Here is a 27,500-nt window from a genome sequence, read left to right as displayed (position 1 = left end):
GGTGGGGGTGATGGTGTTGGTATTGGTGGTGGTTGGTAGTGATGGTGGTTGTGGCGGTGTTGTTGGCTGGGGTTGTAGTGGTGATTTTGGTGGTGGTGGTGGTGGTGGTGATGGTGGTGGTGGTTGTGGTGGTGGTGGTGATGGAGGTGGCAGTGATGGTGGTGGTGATAGCAATGGTGGTAGTGGTGATAGCAGTGGTTGTAGTAGTGGCAGTGGTGATAGCACTGGTGGTGGTGGTGGTGGTGGTGGTGGTAGTGGTAATAACGACGGTGCTGGAAGAAATTATGTCCTTGAAAACAGACTGGCTGGCAGCTGGGTGGTGTCTGTTGTTGGTTCCGGCTGTCTGTGGTGGTAGTGGGGGGGGGAGCAGTGTGGCGGAAGAACTCAGAACTGGCTTTAAGTGTTGAAGGTGCTCATAAACTAAATGGATTTCAGTTTACTTTTAGATTCTTTTATTTTTTTTATATGTTTCAGCCCTGTAAACGGTCTTATTATCTATTTCTTTATTACCCACAAGGGGCTAAACACAGAGAGGACAAAACAAGGACAGACAAACGGATTAAGTCGATTACATCGACCCCAGTGCTTAACTGGTACTTATTTAATCGACCCCGAAAGGATGAAAGGCAAAGTCGACATCGGCGGAATTTGAACTCAGAACGTAGCGGCAGAAGAAATACCTATTTCTTTACTACCCACAAGGGGCCAAACAAGGACAGACAAACGGATTAAGTCGATTACATCGACCCCAGTGTTTAACTGGTACTTATTTAATCGACCCCGAAAGGATGAAAGGCAAAGTCGACCTCGGCGGAATTTGAACTCAGAACGTAGCGGCAGACGAAATACCTATTTCTTTACTACCCACAAGGGGCTAAACACAGAGAGGACAAAACAAGGACAGACAAACGGATTAAGTCGATTATATCGACCCCAGTGCGTAACTGGTACTTATTTAACCGACCCCGAAAGGATGAAAGGTAAAGTCGACCTTGGCGGAATTTGAACTCAGACCGTAGCGGCAGACGAAATACCTATTTCTTTATTACCCACAAGGGGCTAAACACTGAGGGGACGAACAAGGACAGACATAGGTATTAAGTCGATTACATCGACCCCAGTGCGTAACTGGTACTTATTTAACCGACCCCGTTAGGATGAAAGGCAAAGTCGACCTCGGCGGAATTTGAACTCAGAACATAACGGCAGACGAAATACCGCTAAGCATTTCGCCCGACGTGCTAACGGTTCTGCCAGCTCGCCGCAACCTTGAAGTGATAAGATGATGTTATGATTAATTTCCAAGCAATGAATATTTATTCATTTAAGTATTACATTTAACAGAATATCATCTGAAGGTTAAAGGGTTGAAAGAAGGGTTAAAACTGGGGTAGAGCTGTTTGTTCGATTAAATGCTTCAAGGCGGTGCTCCAGCATGGCCACAGTCAAATGACTGAAACAAGTAAAAGAATAAAAAAAAAGAAGAATATATACATATGTGTATGTGTGTGTCTATGTTTGTATTTGTTCTCCTCCACCACTTGAGACCGGTGTTGGTGTGTTTACGTCCCCGCAAGTTTGTGGTTTAGCAAAAAGGGTCTGATAGAACAAGTACCAGATTAAAAAAAAAGAAATAAGGGGATCTTTTCGGTTTGAACGACAGTTTTTTCTAGCGGTGTCATATGAAATTGTCACCCATAATTATGACCCTAGTATCGATCTATTGCATTTCAATCTGTTTTAGGGTTAGGGTTAGGGGTGGGGGGAAGGTTGTCTTTTTTTTCTTCACAAATGTAAATAAACCCAATCTGTTTCTTAAACGAGGGACATATTCATACAGCACAGAATGTTTTTTTTTTACCTCAACAGACGTCATTGATTGGTTGAAATTGCAGAAATTGAAGAAAAAACTCAACAAATTTCTTCCAAACTATAGAATTTTCTCAATAAAGCCAAGATAAAAAGATGTTTTAAAAAACACATTCTACCAGTATACGAAGTTTAAAAGTGTTTAGTTACGTGGAAATTATTTTTAAAAACTGCCGTTCAAACCGAAAAGATCGAAAAAAAAGTGTCCTGGGGTTGATTTATTTGACCAAAACCGTTATAGCTGGTGCTCCAGCATGGCCACAGTCAAATGACTGAAAGAAATTAAAGATAAAAATGTATGCGTGCTTGCTGGACTTCCCTCACAGTTTTTATCCACTAAATTCAACAGGTATTGATTGGTTAAGGTTTATAATTACGTAAGATGCTGGAGGGAGGGATTGAACTCAAAACTATACGATTGCTAAACAAACTTCTTAACCACAGAACCATGTCATTACTCACGGACGAAACACCTGCCCCAAATATTAACCCCTAATCTGTAACCTCCACCCTAATGTAAATCACAAATTATATGAAAATACCCTGCTTCAGGGTAGTGCACCAGTATGGCCACAGTCAAATGACTGAAACAAGTAAAAGAATAAAAGAAATAAAAAAAAAATAGACGAATATATATATGTGTGCGTGTGTTTTATGTTTGTGTTTGTTCTCCTCCACCACTTGAAACCGGTGTTGGTGTGTTTACATCCCCGCAAATTAGTGGTTTGGCAAAAAGGGTCTGATAGAACAAGTACCAGATTAAAAAAAAAATAAGGGGATCTTTTCGGTTTGTCCGGCAGTTTTTTCTAGCGGTGTCATGTTTGTTCTCCTCCACCACTTGAAACCGGTGTTGGTGTGTTTACATCCCCGCAAGTTAGTGGTTTGGCAAAACATGCGTAAATACCTGAAGGGAATCAGACCATCGAGTAATTTTTTTTTTTTTTAAATACCTGCTTTCGGGATATCCCTACGGTAGGGATTTTTCATAAAATAAATTAGGTAAATATTCAACGTATAAAGGGATTCCGAAAGGGTCACCAGAGAAATAATACTTTCTACGGAAATCAACGAAATTTTTTTTCGGTTTGGCAATTAACATAATTTATGATTTTTTTTAAATTTGTAAAGTTTAAATAATCTAGAAAATCTTTTTCGATATTTATTTTTGATAAAAACTCCGAAAATATATATTAACGAAAAAGAAATAAAAAAATTATAACGTGTACCAATGGGTAACCAATCAGATTGAAGAACAGCAGAAACTTTCAGCCAATCAACGAGAAGGTGGTACATTTTGAATTTTCAATTACAGCAACATTCTTCTCTCTCAGCTGTGTTTCCAAATTTCTCAATCTCGCTTGTTTGTTGGTTAATTAATATTTGTGATTCGGCTGTTTTTGGTGGGCATAATTAATAACTGGCTGTGTTAATTAACGAACGAATAATTAATCTACAGTCTACCGTTATATTCAGTAGGGAGGACTCGGGTAAAAAGAATATATACCAAATCACTCGAGACACGCCGTACCCCTAAGTAAGTAAACCAAGTTTTTATTATATGTTTTGCTATAGTTCATATATATATATATATATTATATATATATATATATATATATATATAAATAGAGGGATTGTATTATTAAAATACCCTCACAAGTGGTAAGCGAATTAGCCGTACATGCAAATTAATAAAATATATACATACAATATTAGATATGTACATATATACATAAGGGTACTCATGTAGTACCCTTATGTATATATGTACATATCTAATATTGTATATATATATATATATCAATAATAATATAGGGTGAAATTAATTAATTTGGAATAATCATTAAATTCACCAAGTAGATTTCGGCATGTAAAAGCCCCATTCAAGGAAGGTTTAAGTAATACTAAGTAATTAAGGGTTTAGCAACGATTTGCCTCACCACACACCGAATTTAGAAATAGCAGTCAAAGAGCTATGGCTATTCTTTCTACTTAAAGGGGAGATCCCCTTTCAAGTAGAAAGAATAGCCAAAACTCTTTGACTGCTATTTCTAAATTCGGTATGTGGTGAGGCAAATCGTTGCTAAACCCTTAATTACTTGGTATATATATATATGAATAGAGGGATTGTATTATTAAAATACTATCACAAGTGGGAAGCGAATTAGCCGTACAGGCAAATTAATAAAATATATACATACAATATTAGATATGTACATATATACATAAGGGTACTCATGTAGTACCCTTATGTATATATGTATATATATATATATGATGTGTGTGTATACATGTTTACCATGAAACTGGTAGCTAGGGTTTCTAATCACTGCAGTGTTTCTTGTTCCTGAGATTGTTTATATATATAACCATTCCTGATGAAACTACAGGAGTAGTTGAAAGCGCTAATATGAAGAAATAATATGTGATATGTAAATAAATATATATTTTTACAACCCTCCAGCATTCTGAACACCTTTTTTCTTTCGTATGTATTAAACCTGTACATCACCCCCAATACTTCTAACATATATATATATATATATATATATATATAATATATATACAAATTGAGATAGGGGTTGTAAATGCAACCCTCTATGAGATAACGTATATCCAATATACTGCTAGTGAAGTACCCAACAAAGTTAATACATTTATGTATTAACTTTGTTGGGTACTTAATGATTGCGATGCAATCAATTCATTTACTGTATTATATGGGCAAAGGTAAAATGATTTACCACAAATTACTAATACAAGATAAGAAAATGGAGAAATACATCTAAATCAAATATCAAGTCTCTTACCACTTGTATGTGGTGGTCTAATAAAGTATGTGATTGAGTATTATCTGGTAATTGATATTTGATTTAGATGTATTTCTCCATTTTCTTATCTTGTATATATATATATAATGACCAAAAGTCACCTGACAGTAAATCAAAACCATTTAATTCCAAGATTTATTTATGTTCGACAATTTGAATGAATTTAATAAAAGCATCTAATTATGAACCATCGTTAAAACTGTTCAAACTGAAGTCCTTCTTCAGCGACACCCTTTTGCCCCCATTCGAGTCAATACAGAATTACAGATAATATTTATGGAACCTTGATTTACTTTCGGATGGTCATTGGTCAACCCTGTATATATGATCCAAGTGCTCAGTTCTCATGAATTTGGTTATTATATAGCCTTCACCCAATGTCACTCGGATTTTCGAAAAGACATGTTAATTTTACACCCACGACTCAACTGTTTTCTTCGTAGCCGTACACTGCGAATACTGCTCGACTCTTCGAATTCCTTTTCTAATTATGCGTGTGTATCTTTATGCATATATATATATATATATATATATATATAATATATTTAAAGGACTGACCACTAAAAGTGGACGGTCAATATGCTAGATATAGACGTCAAAATCGCTATTTTCCACTTTTAGTGGTCAGTCCTTTAAATTTTGTATGTAAAAAATATTTCAATCTTCGGATTTTTTTTAATATGCTAGGCCACTGGTTTTAATTGATTAACGTCAATTTGTACCCTTATTCAATTATATATATATACATAAAATAATATGTGACAATTATTCAATAGCCAAGATGAAACTCTAAGTTTCGGATACCGAGGTGGAAATCCACACCACCATCTCTTCGGTTATCTGGTCATCTCTTTCGAAATCTTCCAAGCCTTTGATCTTATGAGGGAATTTTTTAGATTTTATACGATAGAAAGTATTTTTACCCAAGGCTTATTTACACGATGGTCTGGGACATAAATTCGGACACAGACACACGTGAACACATATGATGGATTCTTTAAAAAGCTTCCGTCTACCTGAATATGTTATGCATGGAGTGTACATATATGTATGTGTATATATATATATATATATATATATACACAGGCAGAATTCTTGTTGAAGCTCCCCATATAAAACCCTCGTAACTTTTTTTATATTTTGGAATTTTCTGAAAACGTTGTGTGTGTGTGTTATTTAAGGGCAATTTAGCTGTTATTTTTAGCTCATTTCAAGACCACCTGATAACATCCTCGTCTGAACACTTTATTCTGTGTGGCCGTACATAGCTTCTTTTTGAACTCACCTCCACTGGAATGCATGTGTGTAGGGGTACTCCTTGAGGACAGTGGTCCCGGTGCGCGCACTCGCTAGTCGTGACTAGTCGATCCTTACTTTGTGTAAAAAGATTATTTATTTTGTGTTTTAGGTACTACTTGAGAACAGTGGTCCCGGTGCGCGCACTCGCGCAAGCTAGTCGTGACTAGTCTATCCTTACTTTGTGTTTTTGTGTGTTATTTACTTTGTTTAAAAAGTTATTTTGTGTAAAAAAATTTATTTATTTTGTGTTTTATTTAATTTGCTGGTAGTCGTTGTAGGATCGACTAGTCACGACTAGCTAGCGCGAGTGCGCGCACCGGGACCACTGTTATCGTGTAGTACCGTGTGTAGGTATACACACAGCAGGGGTACCGTGTTCTGAAAGATTTCTCTCCCTTCATGTAATTTTATGAAGGAGACTGGAAATTGGGTTGTCTCCCCTTGAATAACGTATTTTTAAAAAATTCGTTTTACGTTATATGTACACACATACGGCGATCTTTCGTCTCTAGTAGACCTTTCCGTCGATTTCCGTAAAATGGGCTTGCGGGAACTTTTGAAGTAATGAGAGCGAAAGAGACTAAGAGAAAGCGATTGTATGACGAGGGAAGTTCTTTTGAAGTTACCGTGCATGGGAAGCATTGATGTACATGTGTGTGTGTGTTTGATGGGGTGTGGGAGACAGACAGTATGTTGTGTAAGTGAAATGCTTCTGTTAGTGTGTGTGAAGAGACAGAGAGAGTAATGTGTGAAAGAAAGAGATAACTGAAATTTTTTACTCGGTGTATGTGTATATGTATGTATGCATGTATCTGTGTATGGAAATCGATTTACGGAAATCGACGGAAAGGTCTACTAGAGACGAAAGATCGCCCACACACACATTATGGCTGCCCCCTCGTTATCGAGTATGGCCATTGCACGAAGCTTAACTGTTACTGGTGCTGTGATCGAATGTGACTTTTTAGCCCAGCTAAAGATCTACAATGTCTTGTACAAAATTGGCAACTAAGACCTTTACTGGTAATAGCCGGCTGTAGTTGTAACTGGGCTTCATGTACCTTTGCATGTCGTTTAAGTCCTCCTGCCGAATTTACACTCTCTTCCACATGCCCGACAGATATGATTAGTATGGTGTGTTACACCACATTGGCTCATGCATACATACATACATACATACATATATACATACATACGGAAGACAGTAGGGTGCGATTTGAGGGAGTTTTGGCTGCTATTTCTGTCAGATCTGTCTTACATATAGATGTCTCTCACATTGGTTCATACATGCATATATACACACATAAGTCAGTGGGTATGATTTGAGGGACGTTTGGCTGCTTTTTCTGCCAGGTCTACCCTAATATAGAGAGGTTTCCCTTATTGGCTCATTATGGCTGCCCCTTCGTTATCGAGCATGGCCATTGCACGAAGCTTAACTGTTACTGGTGCTGTGATCGAATGTGGCTTTTTAGCCCAGCTAAAGATCTACAATGTCTTGTACAGAATTGGCAACTAAGACCTTTACTGGTAATAGTCGGCTGTAGTTGTAACTTGGCTTCATGTACCTTTGCATGTCGTTTAAGTCCTCCTGCCGAATTACACTCTCTTCCACATGCCCGACAGATATGATTAGTATGGTGTGTTACACCACCACCAGTGGCCAGATTGTCACTCATCTGTCTCGTTTTATGACTACGAAGATGACTCATGAGTCCAGCTTTACTGAGGCAGGGTCTTGCACAGACATTGCATGTCAGAATCAAGGGAAGACCCTTCCCTTCTGGAAGTGTAACAGTGATGCCCTTCCTGACATCCCTCCTTACTTTCTCATGTGCAACTAGAGAGTTCTCAAAAGTGGCTGTCCCCTCATGCACAATCCTCCTCCACCTGCTACGATCAATAGCTATGCCTTACCATGTGTCAGGAGAGATGCAAGCATCTCTTAAGGAAGCTTTCAGCAAGTCCTTATACTTCTTTGGTTTATGTGGAGGTCGTTCTCCTGTACACACACACATACACATGTACGTACATCTTTATATATAAAAGTAAGGTTGTGTGTCTGTCTCCTACGATTTTGATTCCTTACTCCCACATTTTGCGGTGCAGTTTAACCAAAGCACCCACTAACCTTAACCAAAGGGTCGAAACAAACCCGAGCAATGCCGGGTGATACTGCTAGTTTTTAATATATCGCTTGTTTAAAACCTCGTACCTACTGACGATTGCATTTCTAGCTCTGCCTTGAACGGAGCTCTACTTCTTGGACTCACATTTTGTGCGCAACGATGTTGTTAAACCTCCCTTAACAGCACCCTATGCAGGTCCTTCCTGTTTTCTTTCACACATGGATAAATTTTTCACTATAGACCTTAACCAAAGTATCTTATAGTCGTGATTCATATCGAGGCCTTCTGGGTATTAGTGCGCGTCTACGATGAGTCTATGATTTAAAAAAAATTGCCATAATTTTTTTCCGTTTTAATGCATTTTTTTCGCTATTGGGAATAACTCTCTAAAAATGTCTACGATGAGTCTATGATTTAAAAAAAATTGCCATAATTTTTTTCCGTTTTAATGCATTTTTTCGCTATTGGGAAATAACTCTCTAAAAATGTCTACGATGAGTCTATGATTTAAAAAAAAATTGCCATAATTTTTTTCCGTTTTAATGCATTTTTTCGCTATTGGGAAATAACTCTCTAAAAATGTCTACGATGAGTCTATGATTTAAAAAAAAATTGCCATAATTTTTTTCCGTTTTAATGCATTTTTTCGCTATTGGGAAATAACTCTCTAAAAATGTCTACGATGAGTCTATGATTTAAAAAAAAATTTACCATCAGTTTTTTTCCATTTTTAATGCATTTTTTTGCTATAACTCTCTAAAAATGCTTATATAGTTATTTCCCTTACAAACCTGAGCAACGCTGGGCGATACTGCTAGTATACGCATAAAATAAAGCATGCTATATTGTTTCAGTCATTGGACTGCGGCCATGCTGGGCTCCCGACTTGAGTGGTTTAGTCGAACAAATCAACCCCCCACCAATACTTTCGTTCGTGATACTTGTTGCATCATTCCTGTTTTGCCGAACTGCTCAGTTATGGGGACGTGAACCAACCAACACCGATTGTAAAGCGGTGTGGTGACACACAAGCATAAAACATGCACACACACAGTAGGCGCAGGAGTGGCTGTGTGGTAAGTATCTTGCTTACCAACCACATGGTTCTGGGTTCAGTCCCACTGCGTGGCACCTTTGGGCAAGTGTCTTCTTACTATAGCCCCGGGCCAATCAAAGCCTTGTGAGTGGATTTTGTAGATGGAAACTGAAAGAAGCCCATCGTATATATGTGTGTGTATGTCTGTGTTTGTCTCCCCCCCCCCAACATCGCTTGAAAACCGATACTAGTGTGTTTGTGTCCCCGTAACATGTTAACACCAAAAATTATTTACATCAAAAAGGTGCTTTTTTCCTATGAAAATCCCTATTTTTTACGATTTTTTGACTGCTGTGTCACCATTTTTCGGTGTATTTCAACCAGAAAAATGTTCACTTAAAGAGAATAACAAGCTACATAATGCAAAATATTTACTTTTCAAAAATTCCAATTTTAAAGGGTCGAAACAAACCCGAGCAATGCCGGGTGATACTGCTAGTTTTTAATATATCGCTTGTTTAAAACCTCGTACCTACTTGACGATTGCATTTCTAGCTCTGCCTTGAACGGAGCTCTACTTCTTGGACTCACATTTTGTGCGCAACGATGTTGTTAAACCTCCCTTAACAGCACCCTATGCAGGTCCTTCCTGTTTTCTTTCACACATGGATAAATTTTTCACTATAGACCTTAACCCCTTACCCGGCAGAAACGAATATATGCGTTTTGACCAAAATCGTTTTTTTCTATCTCTGGCGAGTTAACTCGTCAAAAGATAGACTCGCCAAAATCGACAGCAAACGAGTTCCTTCGTCTAAAAACGGGTTAACTCGTTTCTGCCCAAAGCGGTAATTTAAAATCAATATTATTGAATTAAAATTCATAATAAATAAGGTTTGAAATATACCTCGAAATCACCATTCAAAACATAGTAAAATAAAACAATTAAATAATATGTCTGAAAAAATACATTTATTTTCAAAATAATTGTTGGGTAAGGGGTTAATGGTCATAAAGACACTATATCAGTGGATAGACTAAAAAAAGGCTTTCAAAGAGAAAACTGTCCCTGTTCCCACTGCAGACAACACAGCATTACAAACATGGGCCACACGCCCACCTTCACGTTCCATAATTACCATTCGATTCTGGATTATTTTTCTGGGTTTTTACTTAATTTCTGAGAGCAGTTGGGTTCATTTTTAGTATTTTCATTTGTGAGAGCGGTCAAGATTATTTCAGATATTCTCATTTTAAAAATCATCTCCAGCTAATCGTTGAGAGGACATTGGTGTTTCCTTGGCAGAAGTTTGCACTGTGACTGCTCGTTAGAGTTGCTGTCATCATCATCGTCATCGTTTAACGTCCGTTTTCCATGCTAGCATGGGTTGGACGGTTCGACCGGGGATCTGGGAAGCCAGAAGGCTGCACCAGGCTCCAGTCTTATCTGGCAGTGTTTCTACAGCTGGATGCCCTTCCTAACGCCAACCACTCCGTGAGTGTAGTGGGTGCTTTTTACGTGCCACCTGCACAGAGATCATCATCATCATCATTTAGCGTCCGTTTTCCATGCTAGCATGGGTTGGACGGTTCTACTGGGGTCTGTGAAGCCAGAAGGCTTCATCAGGCCCAGTCAAATCTGGCAGTGTTTCTACGGCTGGATGCCCTTCCTAACGCCAACCACTCCGTGAGTGTAGTGAGATATATATATATATATATATATATAAATGCATACATACACACACATCATCATCATCGTTTAATGTCCGTTCTCCATGCTAGCATGGGTTGGACGGTTCCACCGGGGATCTGGGAAGCCAGAAGGCTGCACCAGGCTCCAGTCTTATCTGGCAGTGTTCTACAGCTGGATGCCCTTCCTAACGCCAACCACTCCGTGAGTGTAGTGGGTGCTTTTTACGTGCCACCTGCACAGATATATATATATATATATATATATATATATATATATATTATATATATATAAATGCATACATACACACACATCATCATCATCATCATTAGCGTCCGTTTTCCATGCTAGCATGGGTTGGACGGTTCGACCGGGGATCTGGGAAGCCAGAAGGCTGCACCAGGCTCCGGTCTTATCTGGCAGTGTTTCTACAGCTGGATGCCCTTCCTAACGCCAACCACTCCGTGAGTGTAGTGGGTGCTTTTTACGTGCCACCTGCACAGGTGCCAGGCAAGGTTGGCGACGGCCACGGTCGGATTGGTGTATTTTACGTGCCACCGGCACGGAAGCCAGTCGAGGCGGCGCTGGCATCGGCCACGAGTCGGATAGTGCTTTTGTCTCGTGGCAAATTTATTGAAAGGTGGGTGAATGTCTGAAGAATGGCCAACATGAATGGACCAATTCTGAGGCAACACCTGTAAAAAAAAAAAGGTAATATAAAAGGAGAAAGGGGCTCTCTACCCACCCTTTTGACCAGGCTACCGTGGCTTTTATGGGTTTTTCCACGAGTAACCATTCGAAGCGCCTCCCCCTATTGGGAGTTTTTACTTGTTATATTTTCGTTATGCTCTTTTCTTTTTTTTACTCTTTTACTTGTTTCAGTCATTTGACTGTGGCCATGCTGGAGCACCGCCTTTAGTCGAGCAAATCGACCCCGGGACTTATTCTTTGTAAGCCCAGTACTTATTCTATCGGTCTCTTTTGCCGAGTCGCTAAGTCACGGGAACGTAAACACACCAGCATTGGGGGGACAAACACAGACACACACACACATACATACATATATATATATATATATATATATACATATATACGACAGGCTTCTTTGAGTTTCCGTCTACCAAATCCACTCACAAGGCTTTGGTCGGCCCGAGGCTACAGTAGAAGACTCTCGCCCAAGGTCCCACGCAGTGGGACTGAACCCAGAACCATGTGGTTGGTAAACAAGCTACTTACCACACAGCCACTCCTGCGCCTATTATTATTATTATTATTATTATTATTATTATTATTATTATTATTATTATTATTATTATTATTACTACTACTACTACTATTACTTCTTTCAGAGTGCCTGGTGATGTCTCAGTTTGACCAGTCTGCAGCCTCAGATCCACGAAGGCAGCGTAAGTGTACGGAGAACAGGATGCACAGCAGCAGCAGCAGCCGGAACATCTCCAGTGGTGAGAAGAGTCCTATGAAGGTGCTGTCACAGAACAGGACTCCAGGTTCCAGCAAGACACCCAAAAGTACAGGTAACCCTTGTCTCTCACTTCATGAAGTACTGTTACATGTACTTTGTGTGTGTTTGTGTATGTGCATGTATATATATATCACTGTGATCACCGTGACTGACCAGGCTATCAGATGTTGCTACACATCACTGGTCACAACGTGCTTCGCATTGTTTTAACCTTCATATGACGCCACTCCGAAGGCGCAATGGCCCAGTGGTTAGGGCAGCGGACTTGCGGTCATAGGATCGCGGTTTCGATTCCCAGACAGGGCGTTGTGGGTGTTTATTGAGCAAAAAACACCTACAGCTCCACGAGGCTCCGGCAGGGGGTGGTGGCGATCCCTGCTGTACTCTTTCACCACAACTTTCTCTCACTCTTACTTCCTGTTTCTCTTGTACCTGTATTTCAAAAGGCCGGCCTTGTCACTCTCTGTGTCACGCTGAATATCCCCGAGAACTACGTTAATGGTACACATGTCCGTGGAGTGCTCAGCCACTTACACGTTAATTTCACGAGCAGGCTGTTCCGTTGATTCGGATCAACCGGAACCCTCGACGTCGTATCAGACGGAGTGCTTCCATGATGCCACTCCACTGGCTAAGCGAGCAGGCCACAGAAGAAAGAGAGAAAGTTGTGGCGAAAGATTACAGTAGGGATCGCCCCCCCCTGCCGGAGCCTCATGGAGCTGTAGGTGTTTTCGCTCAATAAACACTCACAATGCCCGGTCTGGGAATCGAAACCGCGATCCTACGACCACAAGTCTGCTGCCCTAACCACTGGGCCATTTCGCCTCCACATATATATAATGGAAAATGTAGCTCGATCAACATCAATGGAAATTGTAGCTGTGATACCAGTGCCGATGGCATGTAAGAGAGCCATCCGAACGTGGCCATTGCCAGCGCCGCCCCGACTGGCCTCCGGTGGCACGTAAAATGCACCATCTGATTGGGGCTGTTGCCAGCCTCGTCTGACCCCGTGCCAGTGGCACGTAAAAACCACCATCCGATCGTGGTCGTTTGCCAGCCTCGTCTGGCACCTGTGCAGGTGGCATGTAAAAAGCACCCACTACACTCACGGAGTGGTTGGCGTTAGGAAGGGCATCCAGCTGTAGAAACACTGCCAGATCAGACTGGGCCTGGCGCAGCCTTCTGGCTTCCCAGACCCCAGTTGAACCATCCAACCCATGCTAGCATGGAAAACGGACGTTAAACGATGATCATATATATATATATATAGCAAGCTACTAACCACACAGCCACTCCTGCGCCTATACATATATACAATGCGGCGAGCTGGCAGAAACAGTAGCACGCCGGGCAAAATGTGTAGCTGTATTTCGTCTGCCGTTATGTTCTGAATTCAAATTCCGCCAAGGTCGACTTTGCCTTTCATCCTTTCGGGGTCGATAAATTAAGTACCAGTTACGCACTGGGGTCGATGGAATCGACTTAATCGCTTTGTCTGTCCTTGTTTGTCCCCTCTGTGTTTAGCCCCTTGTGGGTAGTAAAGAAATATATATATATATGAATAAAAAATGGAATTAACGCAGGTGTAAACAAATATTTTTACTTTCGACACGTTTCGAAAATTCCACTGATACTATTCAAAAGAATAAATGGTATAAACAATGCAATCTTCTCTTCGGGAAAGTGAAAAAAACGAAACTCGTTAATACAACATTTTAGCAAAAAATGATGGATTTGTATAGCGATTGACAGAATGCTATTAATATTGTTTAAAAAAACGTTATATGATATAACATCATAAGTAGCTAACAGAAAGAGTAGGGATATTAATAGTGAATGTTAAATATAAAGGAAATTAAAGTTTAAATTATATATAATGATAGAGGCTACTTATATGCACTAAAAGTATGTTTCTGCCAATGCTTACATCTGTATGCTCGTTCTATAACCGTGTTTACTAGAGTATTTTTAGAAAAAATAATGAAAAATAGCTCAGAATTGCTGAGAAGACAGAATTTTTTGCCTTTGTCATATGGTATCGAAATTGAGAGGATCAACCATTCTAAATGAAATTGTTCATTGTGGTCTTTTAAATCCCAAATCAGTTCGCTGAGACCGGTACTATTCCGTTTATTTCTATCCCTAAATGTTGAGTAATGGATAGAAATTCTTTTAGATAACTGTAACGATGTGCTTATATATATGTATGTATGTATATAAAGCTAATTTTTAGGTACGACCTTCACCCTCACAGTATGCTTTCCATTGTCACTCTCATTCTACTGTCATTTTGTTGTTGTTGCTCTCACTCGAAGATCCTCACTCTTGTCACCCTCTTACGTTCTGTTCTTTCTCTCACTCAACAGGCAAATCCAACTCCGGCAAGTCTAAGAAGCAGCCAAAGACTCCAAAGACACCAACTGCCGGTGACCGCTTCATTCCGAACCGCAGTTCGACCCAGTTCGATGTCGGCTACTACAAGATCATGAACGAGAACTTGGCCAAGAAAGATGAGGCAGACACGAGGAGCCCTTCACAGGTGCAGTACCAGAAGATCATGAATGAAAACCTCAATGGGGAGATTCTCAGCTCAAAGATCATTTCATACAAGGCCAAACCCCCAACAGCTCCAGAAGGTGAGTCATAAGTGGGGTGATGATGAGGAGGAGGTTGTGATTTTGGGACGGGGTGGATAGGTGCTGCGGTGGGAGAAAAGGGAGTATAAGGTCCAATTGAAAAGGGCGAGGAAAGTTCATTGATTAATTTGTTGATTAACCTTTAGCACACTGTAGGTGCATCATGTCACCGTATGAGTTTTCTCCCTTGTAGTGACAGGGCAGTGGCAGGAGGTACAATTCTAGTGATAAATGCAATGAGGATAGGTGGTGTGGTGGGAGAAAAGGGAGTATAAAGGCCAAATCAAAAGAGTAAGGGAAGTTCATTGATTAACCTTTAGCACACTGTTGGTGCATCATGTCACCATATGAGTTTTCTCCCTTGTAGTGACAGGGCAGTGGCAGGAGGTACAATTCTAGCGATAAATGCAATGTGGATAGGCGGTGCGGTGGGAGAAAAGGGAGTATAAAGGCCAAATCAAAAGAGTAAGGGAAGTTCATTGATTAACCTTTAGCACACTGTTGGTGCATCATGACGCTATTGTAGCCCTGGGCCAGTCAAAGCCTTGTGAGTGGATTTTGTTGACGGAAACTAAAAGATGCCCTGTTTGTGTTTCTCTCTCCCACCCCAGCTTCACAACTAGTGTGTGTAATTTAAATAGTTTGGCAAAAGATACTGATGGAATATGTTCCAGACTTTGAAAATATAAATAAGTAAAAGAGCCAAAGAAGGTGGAGGGATTGTCATGGGTGGAACATTTCAATCGTGGGTGGTGGGTAGCTCTGCTATTGAGAAGCTGTGCTGACCTGGATCTAAGCAACAACAATTGAGTTCCCCTTATCCCCTCTCTGCTCTTCTCCAGGGGGTGGGAGTTGGGGTGCCCTCTCACTCCCTCCCTCCCTTTGTCCTTGACCCATGTTGGTCTTCATCTCAATTTGGGATGGATGGGTGAAGTGAATGGCACTCCACCTCCCCCTGCTTCCTCTTCACTACCACTCCTTCCACCCATGGCTACCCACTGCTAATGCCTACTCCCACCAACACCATTGCCTCTGACTACAACCACTTGCTTCCCCTCAAAGTCAACAATGAGGTTGAGAAAAAGAGGGTCCTTTAGGGGGGACAGACAAAACAAACATTGGGGTCAGGGTGCCCTATGGTCGAAGGGACTGCCCAGTGGCTATGGCTACCACCAATACCATTACCTGCCACCCCTCCCATGCCAACACCTGTCACCACCCAAAGCACTGTATCCCCCCTCCCAACACACTACCCACCACCGTCCACTATCACTGTCATCACCATGACTACCACTGAAACACCATTTCCCCCCTCTCCTCCCCCTTGCCTAGAAACAATGCTCACCCCTATTGAATAACCACCACCCCAACCAAAAGCATCATCTACCACCACCAACAGCAGTATCACACACCACCACCATCAATGGCATCACCCCCCAGCACCACTACAAAGGTATCACATACCATTGCCCCCATCAGCAACTACTGCCACCAACAACAACACATCCTCAGCACTGCCACCATCACCATCAACCACCACAAAAGCATCACATACCACCACCACCATCATCATCAACCATCACCACACAGCCACCACCATCAACCCTCCCCCACCGTCACCACCATCAACCCTCCCCCACCGTCACCACCATCAACCTTCCCCCACCGTCACCACCATCAACCTTCCCCCACCGTCACCACCATCAACCTTCCCCCACCGTCACCACCATCAACCTTCCCCCACCGTCACCACCATCAAACCCCCTCCCGTCACCACTATTAACCTCCCTCCCCCGTCACCACCACAGCCACCACCATCAACCCTCCCCCACCGTCACCACCATCAACCCCACCCAACCCCCCCCGTCACCACTATCAACCTCCCCCACCGTCACCACCACAGCCACCACCATCAACCCTCCCCCACCGTCACCACCATCAACCTTCCCCCACCGTCACCACCATCAACCCTCCCCCACCATCACCACCATCAATCCCCCCCATCACCACTATCAACCTCCCTGCCGTCGCCACCACCATCACCCCCCCCAACCTGCCCTCACCACTACTCTTTCCCCATTTCTTTTACTCACCCCCTCTCAAGATCTTATCTCTTGGTAGGCAGGCGGAAGGAATGAAGGGAGCTGGAACCATTGGATTGGTTGTGCGGGGGGGGGGATGGATGATGAATGGTTTGCTGAGGGTTTGTCCCTCCCCCCCCCCGCTTCTTCCCCACCACCACCACCACCACCACCCACCTGCCACGACCCTCCATTATCTTCTCTACTCTGCCCACCACCACCATTCCTTAGCCTCTTCCTCATCTCTTCCTATCCTGTCCTTCCCTTCCTACAGCTTGCTCTTTCTGCTGGGTTTGGCGGGGGTGTGGGGGTGGGTCTGCACCCCTCTTCCCCCCCCCCGTTCCACCAATTCCTTGACTTCTTCCAACCCCCCATCCCCCACCCCCCGACCTCGTTCACTCTCCTCTTTACACTCCATCACTCAGTCCCATCCCCCCCGACCCCCACCAGAGGATCTTTCTCTCTCAAAGACAATGGAAAGTAACATGAGCCTTAGCTATAAACCAAGTACTACCACCACCACCACCACCACTACAACTACCACCACTACCACTATTACTACTACCTCTACTACTACAACTACCACCACCACCGCTTAACAACCAGTGTTGGTGTGTTTACATCCCTGTAACTTACAGGTTTTGGCAAAAGAAATGATCGAATAAGTACCAGTCTTTAAAAAAAGAGACAAACGAAGTACTGGAGTTGATTTGTTTGACTAAAAAAGATTTCTTGGGGACGTTGCCCCAGCATGGCCACAGTCTGATATGTGAAACAAGTAAAAAAATAAAAGATCCCAGTGTTATAACAAGAAATTAATTTTAATTATTTCTACTACCACCACCACCACTACTACCACCACTACTACTACCACCACCACCACTACTACCACTACCACCACCACTACTACTACCACCACCTCCACTACTACTACCATCACCTCCACTACTACCACCACCACTACTACCACTACCACCACTACTACTACTACTACCACCACCACTACTACCACCAACTCTACTACTACCACCTCCACTACTACTACCACCACCTCCACTACTACTACCACCACCTCCACCACTACTACCACCACCACTACTACTACCACCAACTCTACTACTACCACCACCACTACTACTACCACCACTACTACCACTACCACCACTACTACTACCACCAACTCTACTACTACCACCACTACTACCACCACCACTACTACCACCTCCACCACTACTACCATCACCTCCACTACTACCACTACCACCACCTCCACCACTACTACTACCAACACCACCACTACTACTACCACCACCACCTCCACTACTACTACCACCAACTCTACTACCACCACCACCACCACTACTACTACCACCAACTCTACTACTACCACCACTACTACTACTACCACCACCACCTCCACTACTACTACCACCAACTCTACTACTACCACCACCACTACTACTACCACCACCACCTCCACTACTACTACCACCTCCACTACTACTACCACCACCTCCATCACTACTACCATCACCTCCACTACTACCACCACCACTACTACTACCACCACTACTACCACTACCACCACCTCCACCACTACTACTACCAACACCACCACCACTACCACCAACACCACCACTACTACCACCACCACCACTACTACTACTATATACACTCAACCATCACAAAAGCAGTAAGCAAGACCTCAACATTATTTTCCACTCTTGATTAAAACAAAAGGACCACTTCTCAACAGAAACCCAAATCCTGGCCTTGACCCCTTTAAAAGCCTCCCATTGTTAATTGTGTGGTTGCTGTTTTAATCCTTTCTTCCTTCTATTAAGATATTGCTGATTGCCTTTTTTTTTCTATTACTTTTTATTTGACCCCCCCCCCCCCCGAAATTTGCGGGTGTGGTCCTGTGGTAAGGAGTTTGCTTCGCCAACCACATGGTTCTGGGTTCAATCCTGTTACTTTGTCACCTTGGGCAAATGTCTTCTACTATAGTTTTGGGTCAACCAAAGCCTTGTGAATGGCTTTGGTAGACATCTCTCTATATATAAACGGCAGTTTGTCTGTGTGTGTTTCTGTGTGTCTGTCAGGTTGTACCCTCACCCTGACCACGGCTTTCAACCAATTCTGAAGAAACTTGACACACACATAGCCCAATGTCATAATTCAAAACTAACGCAGCGAAAATTTTGAAAAGTTCCCCCAGTTCTGAAAAAAATCGATAAATTCGACATGGGGTCGAGAATCAGAAACACAAACCACAGACTGTCTAGGGGACGCAATTCGACCTTTTTAACTAAAAAAAAAATTTACCATAATTTTTTTTTCCATTTTTTGGCTATAACTCTCTAAAAATGCTTTATAGTTATTTCCCTTACAAACCCGAGCAACGCCGGGCGATACTGCTAGTATACATATATATATATATATATGTTTCTCTCTTTTACTTGTTTCAGTCATTTGACTGCGGCCGTGCTGGAGCACTGCCTTTAGTCGAACAAATCAACCCCCGGGACTTATTCTTTGTAAGCCCAGTACTTATTCTATCGGTCTCTTTTTGCCGAACCGCTAAGTAACGGAGACGTAAACACACCAGCATCGGTTGTCAAGCAATGCTAGGGGGGTGGACAAACACACACACACACATATATATATATATATACACATAGGCGCAGGAGTGGCTGTGTGGTAAGTAGCTTGCTAACCAACCACATGGTTCTGGGTTCAGTCCCACTGCATGGCATCTTGGGCAAGTGTCTTCTGCTATAGTCCCGGGCCGACTAATGCCTTGTGAGTGGATTTGGTAGACGGAAACTGAAAGAAGCCTGTCGTATATATGTATGTGCGTGTGTGTTTGCGTGTCTGTGTTTGACCCTCTAGCATTGCTTGACAATCGATGCTGGTGTGTTTACGTCCCCATTACTTAGTGGTTTGGCAAAAAAAAAGAGACCGATAGAATAAGTCCCGGGATCGATTTGCTCGACTAAAGGCGGTGCTCCAGCATGGCCGCAGTAAAAGAGTAAAGAGTATACGACAGGCTTCTTTCAGTTTCCATCTACCAAATCCACTCACAAGGCATTGGTCGGCCCGGGGCTATAGCAGAAGACACTTACCCAAGATGCCACGCAGTGGGACTGAACCCGGAACCATGTGGTTGGTTAGCAAGCTACTTACCACACAGCCACTTCTGATATATATATATATATATCATTGTTTAACGTCTGCCTTCCATGCTGGCATGGGTTGGACGGTTACACTGGGGACTGGCGAGCCAGATGGCTGCACCAGGCTCCAATCTGATCTGGTAAAGTTTCTACAGCTGGATGCCCTTCCTAACGCCTATCACTCCAAGAGTGTAGTGGGTGCTTTTATGTGCCACCGGCACAAGGGTGGTACTGGCAACGGTACTGGCAACGGCCACACTCAAATGGTGTTTCTTTAAGTGGTACCTGTATAGGACCCAGTCCAGCAGAACTGGTAATGACATTTTATATGACACATTCTACCAGCGTCCGAAGTTTGAAAGTGTTTAAGTTACAAAAATTATTTTTTTAATCTGTGCCAGCTCTGTCTGGCCCCCGTGTTGGTGGCACGTAAAAGCACCATCCGTTCGTGTCCGTTGCCTGCCTCACCTGGCCCCCGTGCCGGTGACACGTAAAAGCACCATCCGTTCGTGGCCGTTTGCCAGCTCTGTCTGGCACCTGTGTGGGTGGCACGTAAAAAGCACCTGCTACACTCACGGAGTGGTTGGCGTTAGGAAGGGCATCCAGCCGTAGAAACACTGCCAGATCAGACTGGGCCTGATGAAGCCTTCCAGCTTCACAGATCCCAGTTTGAACCGTCCAACCCATGCTAGCATGGAGAACGGACGCTAAATGATGATGATGATGATGTAGGTCAAAAGGTCAAGAACCACATTATCGTTGTTACCATGGTATTCAAAGATTGTTTTGTCTTCCTCTTTCTGCCAGGTCACCAGAACAGTCTCCGGATCTTGTACACTTCCAGTAAGAACAGTCAATGTAAGAAGCTTACCAGACACATTCCACAGACCTCCGACAGAATTCTAGACGCTCCAGAGATTTTGGATGACTATTGTGAGTTCTTAAAACGTATACTCGTGTGCATTGGTGTTTAGGTTTGAGCCTCTGTGTGTGTGTGTGTGTGTGTGTGTGGTGTGTGTGTGTGTATGTGAAGGTGTGCGTTGGTGTGTGTAAGTATGCGAGTGAGGGTGTGTATGTGTGTAGGTGGGTATGTGTGTCTAGGTTGGTGTGTGTATGTGTGTGTGTCTAGGTTGGTGTGTGTATGTGTGTATCTAGGTTGGTGTGTGTGTGTGTGTGCGTGTCTTGGTTGGTATGTGTGTGTGCGTGTCTAGGTTGGTATGTGTGTGTCTAGGTTGGTGTTGGTATGTGTGTGTCTAGGTTGGTGTTGATGTGTATGTGTGTCTAGGTTGGTGTGTGTATGTGTGTCTAGGTTGGTGTGTGTGTGTGTGTCTAGGTTGGTGTGTGTGTGTGTCTAGGCTGGTGTGTGTATGTGTGTCTAGGTTGGTGTGTGTGTGTGTGTCTAGGTTGGTGTGTGTGTGTGTCTAGGCTGGTGTGTGTATGTGTGTCTAGGTTGGTGTGTGTGCGTGTAGTTTTTGAGCTGAATTACTTTGTTTATTTTCCATGTGGACCAAATGCCTTTTTTGCATTTGTTTATATATGTCTTAGATAAAGCTGCCATGAGATCAGGTTTTCATTTGGGTTGACAAAGTACACCCCAATCAAGTTCTGGGGTTGCTTTCATCAACCATTACCTGACCACAATGTATGCTACTTCATGCCTTTCAGAAAGCATCACCATCATTACATCACGATCACCAACATTGTCCTTGTAGCAATTTTTCGGTGAAGCTTTATCAAAACTGAAAGTATTTATTTGGCAGTTTCTGCCAGGAATTTTGAGTGCTTTAACCCTTTCCTTACCAACCCGACTGAAACCGGCTCTGGCTCTGAGTACAAATGTCTTGTTTTCACAAGTTTTGAATTGAAATCTTCCACTGAACTTAAGTCACAATTTATGTTCCTAACACTAACTGAATGATAACTAAGTTATTTTACTAAATTCTTTATTATATTTAAAATTAATTCAAAGAAGCACAGAGCATCTCAACAGGAATATGGTAACAAAAGGGTTAAGAGGAAAATAATCAGCAGAAAACATGAGGAGACCTCAATGTGGTCACTCTATATGCTAGAAATAATAGCCTAAATTTCCTTATATCCTCACCCTTTCAACTGCTTCTAATGTCCATCTGCCTATGATAACTAAGTTATTTTACTAAATTCTTTGTTATAATTTATGATCCTAACACTAGCTTAATGATAACTAAGTTATTTTACTAAATTCTTTATAATTTACGATCCTAACACTAGCTTAATGATAACTAAGTTATTTTACTAAATTCTTTGTTATATTTAAAATTAATTGAAAGAAACTCAGAGCATCTTAACAGAAATATGGTAACAAAAGGGTTAAAATATATAATAGAGAAACAATTCTTAACCCTTTTGATACCAACCTGGTTGAAACCACCTCTGGCTCTGTAGTATAGATGTCTTGTTTTCATAAGTTTTGAATTAAAATCTTCCACCAAACCTTAGTCACAATTTATGTTCCTAACACTAGCTGAATGATAACTAAGTTATCTTACTAAATTCTTTGTTATATTTAAAATTAATTGAAAGAAACTCAGAGCATCTCAATAGAAATATGGTAACAAAAGGGTTAAAATATATAATAGAGAAACAATTCTTAACCCTTTTGATACCAACCTGGTTGAACCCACCTCTGGCTCTGTAGTACAAATGTCTTGTTTTCATAAGTTTTGAATTAAAATCTTCCACTAAACCTTAGTCACAATTTATGTTCCTAACACCAGCTTAATGATAACTAAGTTATTTTACTAAATTCTTTGTTATATTTAAATTTAATTCAAAGAAACACAGAGCATCACAATAGAAATACAGTAACGAAAGGGTTAAATAACAACCGGTACTCTTGGCCGGCTACGGCCAGGTTGGTCTTATGAACCAAAAGATTTTTCGGCTGGCTACGGCCTGGTTAGTATTGAAAGGTTAATAACACCACCGCAATCATTGTCACCACTATTGCTAATATCCTTATTACCAACAACATCTCCCACCGTCATCGTTTTGTAATTTCGGCCCTTTTCTGCGCTTTGCTTCAGATTTGAACCTACTGGACTGGTCTGCCAACAACCAACTGGCTGTAGCCCTGGCTGGACATCTTTACCTCTGGAATGCCGGAACCGGAGAGATCAAACAGCTGACGGAAATGGAATCGTCCGATGCCTATATTAGTTCTGTGGCTTGGGTGAAAGAAGGCAACTATTTGGCAGTAGGGACCAGTGAAGGGGTTGTTGAGGTAAGTCCCTGATTGCTGTCTCATTCTTTTGTTTCGGTTATTTGACTGTGGCCATGCTGGGGCACCGCTTTAAAGGGTTACAGTCGAAGAAATTTACCCTGGGACTTGTTCTTTGAAAGCCTAGTACTTATTCTATTGGTCTCCTTTGCTGAACCACTGTCATGGAGATGTAAACGCACCAGTATCAGTTGACAAGCGATGGTGTGGGGGACAAACACACACACAAATAAATATATATATATATATATATATACACACACGCACACATAAATATATATATATACACACATATATACATAAATATATATACATACACACACAAAATATATATATAAAAACACACACTTATATACACAAATATATACATAAATATATATACACACACACATATATATACATAAATATACACACACGCACACATATATGTGTGTATGTATATATATGTATGTATATAAAAAGCACCATCGAAATGTGGCCGATGCTAGCGCTGCCTTGGCTGGCTTCTGTACTGGTGGCACATTAAAAGCACCTGACTGTAGCTGTTGCGAGCCTCCTCTGGCCCCTGTGCCGGTGGCACATAAAAAGCACCCACTACACTCATGGAGTGGTTGGCGTTAGGAAGGGCATCCAGCTGTAGAAACTCTGCCAGTACTGACTGGGGCCTTGTGCAGCCTCCTGGCTTCCCAGACCCCGGCCGAACCGTCCAACACATGCTAACATGGAAAACGGACGTTAAACGATGATCATGAAATTAGTTGGTCTGCGTCCATTTAAAACCTTTACAATTTACATACAATTGATTTTCTGTATATTTGTATCATCATCATCGTTTAACGTCCGTTTTCCGTGCTAGCATGGGTTGGACGGTTCTACCGGGGTCTGGGAAGCCAGGAGGCTGCACCAGCCTCCAGTCTGATCTGGCAGTGTTTCTACAGCTGGATGCCCTTCCTAACGCCAAGCACTCCGTGAGTGTAGCGGGTGCTTTTTACGTGCCACCGGCGCCGAAGCCATTCAAGGCAGTGCTGGCATCGGCCACGTTCGGATGGTGCTTTTTACGTGCCACCGGCACAGAAGCCAGTCAAGGTGACACTGGCATCGGCCACGTTCGGATGGTGCTTTTTACGTGCTGCCGTCACAGGTATCACAACTACTATTTCCATTTGATATTTATTTCAATGTTCATGTATAAATATACATATATATATATCTGTTTTAGCTTTGGGATGTCTTTAAAGAAAAGAGATTACGCAGCATGACAGGACATTCTGGCCGCGTTGGAGCGCTCTCATGGAACTCTCATATACTCAGCAGGTAAGTGGTGTTTTGGTATGTTTTATACTCTCTTGCGTTGCACTGCTTGTTGTTGTTGTTGTTCAACCCAGTGCCCTGCAACCAGTATGCTGTGGTACATTGGTGTGCTATGAGACGATTCCAGGGGTGCAGCAATGTAACACAAATATGATTTTTTTCCACTGTACTTTTAGCCGTTTTCATTTTTCTCTTCCTTTCTCTATTCTCGATATGAAGAAGCCATGTCCCTCTTCTAATGCAAAACTCTTCCTCCCTCAATACTTCCCACCCCTAGTTGTGGGAGCCTGTCCATGCAAGTTTCTTAGTGACCTTACTGCTGCTGGTTCCACATTAAAAGTACCCTATACACTCTGTAAAGTGGTTGGCATTAGGAAGGGTATCCAACAATGGAAACCATGCTGAAATGGCAGCAGCACTTACTGCGGTCTTCTGACTTGCCAGTTTGTGTGAAACTGCCCAACCAATGTGAACATGGAAAATGGATGTTAACCCTTACATTAAGCATATTCCCATTGAATTATACTAACTTTATTGCAATTATTCTTAATGAAAAATTTACTCAGATAAGTTATCATTAAACTGTGTAGAGAGAAGTAAGAAGGAGAGGAGAAAATGTTGCTGTTGAGAGAGAAATACAATGGTAGAGAAAGTGTATGGAATATAGATTGATAGGTAGTGTTGTCACCTTAGTAACTAAACAGTTTTGATTAAGAACACAGGAATTTTAAGTGCAAGTCTGTCAACACAATGCAACACTGACACCAAAAAAAACTATTTATGTATAATACGTATAGTAGTTTTTTTTGTTTGTGTTTCTTTTATGTCTTTCAACATATAGACAATACAACTCACTTTAAAAAAATAAGAACAGGTTGTTGTTGTTAAGAGAGAGAGAGTGTGTGAAAGAGAGAATTAATATTTGTTTCGAGAAACAAGAAATATGCCATTGCTGAGTTTATCAATGTGATCATTGCAGTAGGTTTCTGTTGAAGGATCTATTTCATGTTGACCACGCTGTTACCTGGCAGAAGCACCATCCGTTCGTGGCCGTTTGCCAGCTCTGTCTGGCCCCGGTGTCGGTGGCACTTAAAAGCACCATCCATTCGTGTCCGTTGCCAGCCTCGCCTGGCCCCCGTGCCGGTGGCACTTAAAAGCACCATCCGTTCGTGGCTGTTTGCCAGCCTCGCCTGGCCCCCGTGCGGTGGCACGTAAAAAGCACCATCCGATCGTGGCCATTGCCAGCCTCGCCTGGCCCCTGTGCCGGTGACACGTAAAAGCATGATCCGTTCGTGGCCGTTTGCCAGCCTCGCCTGGCCCCCCGTGCGGGTGGCACGTAAAAAGCACCATCCGATCGTGGCCATTGCCAGCCTCGCCTGGCCCCCCGTGCGGGTGGCACGTAAAAAGCACCATCCGTCCGTGGCCGTTTGCCAGCCTCGCCTGGCCCCCCGTGCGGGTGGCACGTAAAAAGCACCATCCGTCCGTGGCCGTTTGCCAGCCTCGCCTGGCCCCCGTGCGGGTGGCACGTAAAAAGCACCATCCGTCCGTGGCCGTTTGCCAGCTCCATCTGGCACCTGTGTGGGTGGCACGTAAAAAGCACCCACTACACTCACGGAGTGGTTGGCGTTAGGAAGGGCATCCAGCCGTAGAAACACTGCCAGATCAGACTGGGCCTGATGCAGCCTTCTGGCTTCACAGACCCCAGTAGAACCGTCTAACCCATGCTAGCATGGAAAACGGACGTTAAACGATGATGATGATGATGTATAGTAGTTTTTTTTGTCTTTTATGTCTTTCAACATATAGACAATGCAACTCACTTTAAAAAAATAAGAACAGGTTGTTGTTGTTGTTGTGAAAGAGAGAATTAATATTTGTTTCGAGAAACGAGAAATATGTCGTTGCTGAGTTTATCAATGTGATCATTGTAGTAGGTTTCTGTTGAAGGATCTATTTCATGTTGACCACGCTGTTACCTGGCAGCTTAGCGATGGGTTACAACTAATAATAATAATAATAATAATAATAATAATTCGTTTGTCCCCTCTATGTTTAGCCCCTTGTGGGTAATAAGAAAACAAATAATAATAATAATAATAATAATAATGTGTTTTTCCTTTTTCTCTGTTTCGACTTGTAGTGGCTCGCGCAGTGGACACATCCACCATCACGACGTTCGTGTAGCGCAGCACCTACAGGGCAATGTTGCTGGACACACACAGGAGGTGTGTGGCCTGCGGTGGTCACCCGATGGCATGTACCTGGCCAGCGGAGGCAACGATAACCTTTTGAACATCTGGGCAGCAGAGGGTGGCCGCTTGGTACCCCAGTCACAGCCACTCTACTCGCTCACCTACCACCAGGCAGCGGTGAAGGCGCTGGCCTGGTGTCCATGGCAACCAAGGCTGCTGGCAAGTGGGGGAGGCACGGCTGACCGACACATCCGATTCTGGAACTGTAACACAGGATCAAATGTCCAGAGTATTGACACTAAATCCCAGGTGAGATTAATTCAGGTATTTTTGCTTTTTCCTCGTCCCCGTTTGTTTGTTGTGTTAGATGGTGTGGGTCAGTGTTAGCAAACCCCACCCCCGTCTGTCACCATCCTGGAAAATAGTGGTTTACGGTGCCCCAGCATGGCCACAGCTCATAAGCTGAAACTAGAATCAATCAATCAAAATACAGGTTATCCAGGTTGAC

At 42.5% G+C, this 27,500-nt stretch overlaps 1 protein-coding gene across 2 annotated transcripts in view; it reads left to right on the top strand.

Moving 5' to 3' along the window:
- The first annotated feature begins 3,151 nt into the window (after nucleotides 1-3,151).
- Nucleotides 3,152-27,500, top strand: part of LOC115226638 (cell division cycle protein 20 homolog) — a 30,300-nt gene continuing 5,951 nt past the window's right edge. Inside the window, exons 1-7 of one of the 2 annotated variants that reach the window (XM_036515332.1) lie at nucleotides 3,152-3,403; nucleotides 12,201-12,380; nucleotides 14,704-14,973; nucleotides 21,038-21,163; nucleotides 23,296-23,492; nucleotides 24,709-24,803; nucleotides 26,941-27,301. In XM_036515332.1, the coding sequence (XP_036371225.1) occupies nucleotides 12,212-12,380; nucleotides 14,704-14,973; nucleotides 21,038-21,163; nucleotides 23,296-23,492; nucleotides 24,709-24,803; nucleotides 26,941-27,301 (1,218 nt within the window). In that variant the 5' untranslated portion in view covers nucleotides 3,152-3,403; nucleotides 12,201-12,211. Of the gene's footprint in view, nucleotides 3,404-12,200; nucleotides 12,387-14,703; nucleotides 14,974-21,037; nucleotides 21,164-23,295; nucleotides 23,493-24,708; nucleotides 24,804-26,940; nucleotides 27,302-27,500 lie in introns of both variants that reach the window. The other variant, XM_029797650.2, reaches the window with a different exon arrangement.

This window comes from Octopus sinensis, linkage group LG30 (genome assembly GCF_006345805.1).
Source record: "Octopus sinensis linkage group LG30, ASM634580v1, whole genome shotgun sequence".
Taxonomy (NCBI): Eukaryota; Metazoa; Mollusca; class Cephalopoda; order Octopoda; family Octopodidae; genus Octopus; species Octopus sinensis.
The sequence above is the reverse complement of the archived record's forward strand: the minus strand, read 5'-3'. Positions and strand labels throughout refer to the sequence as shown.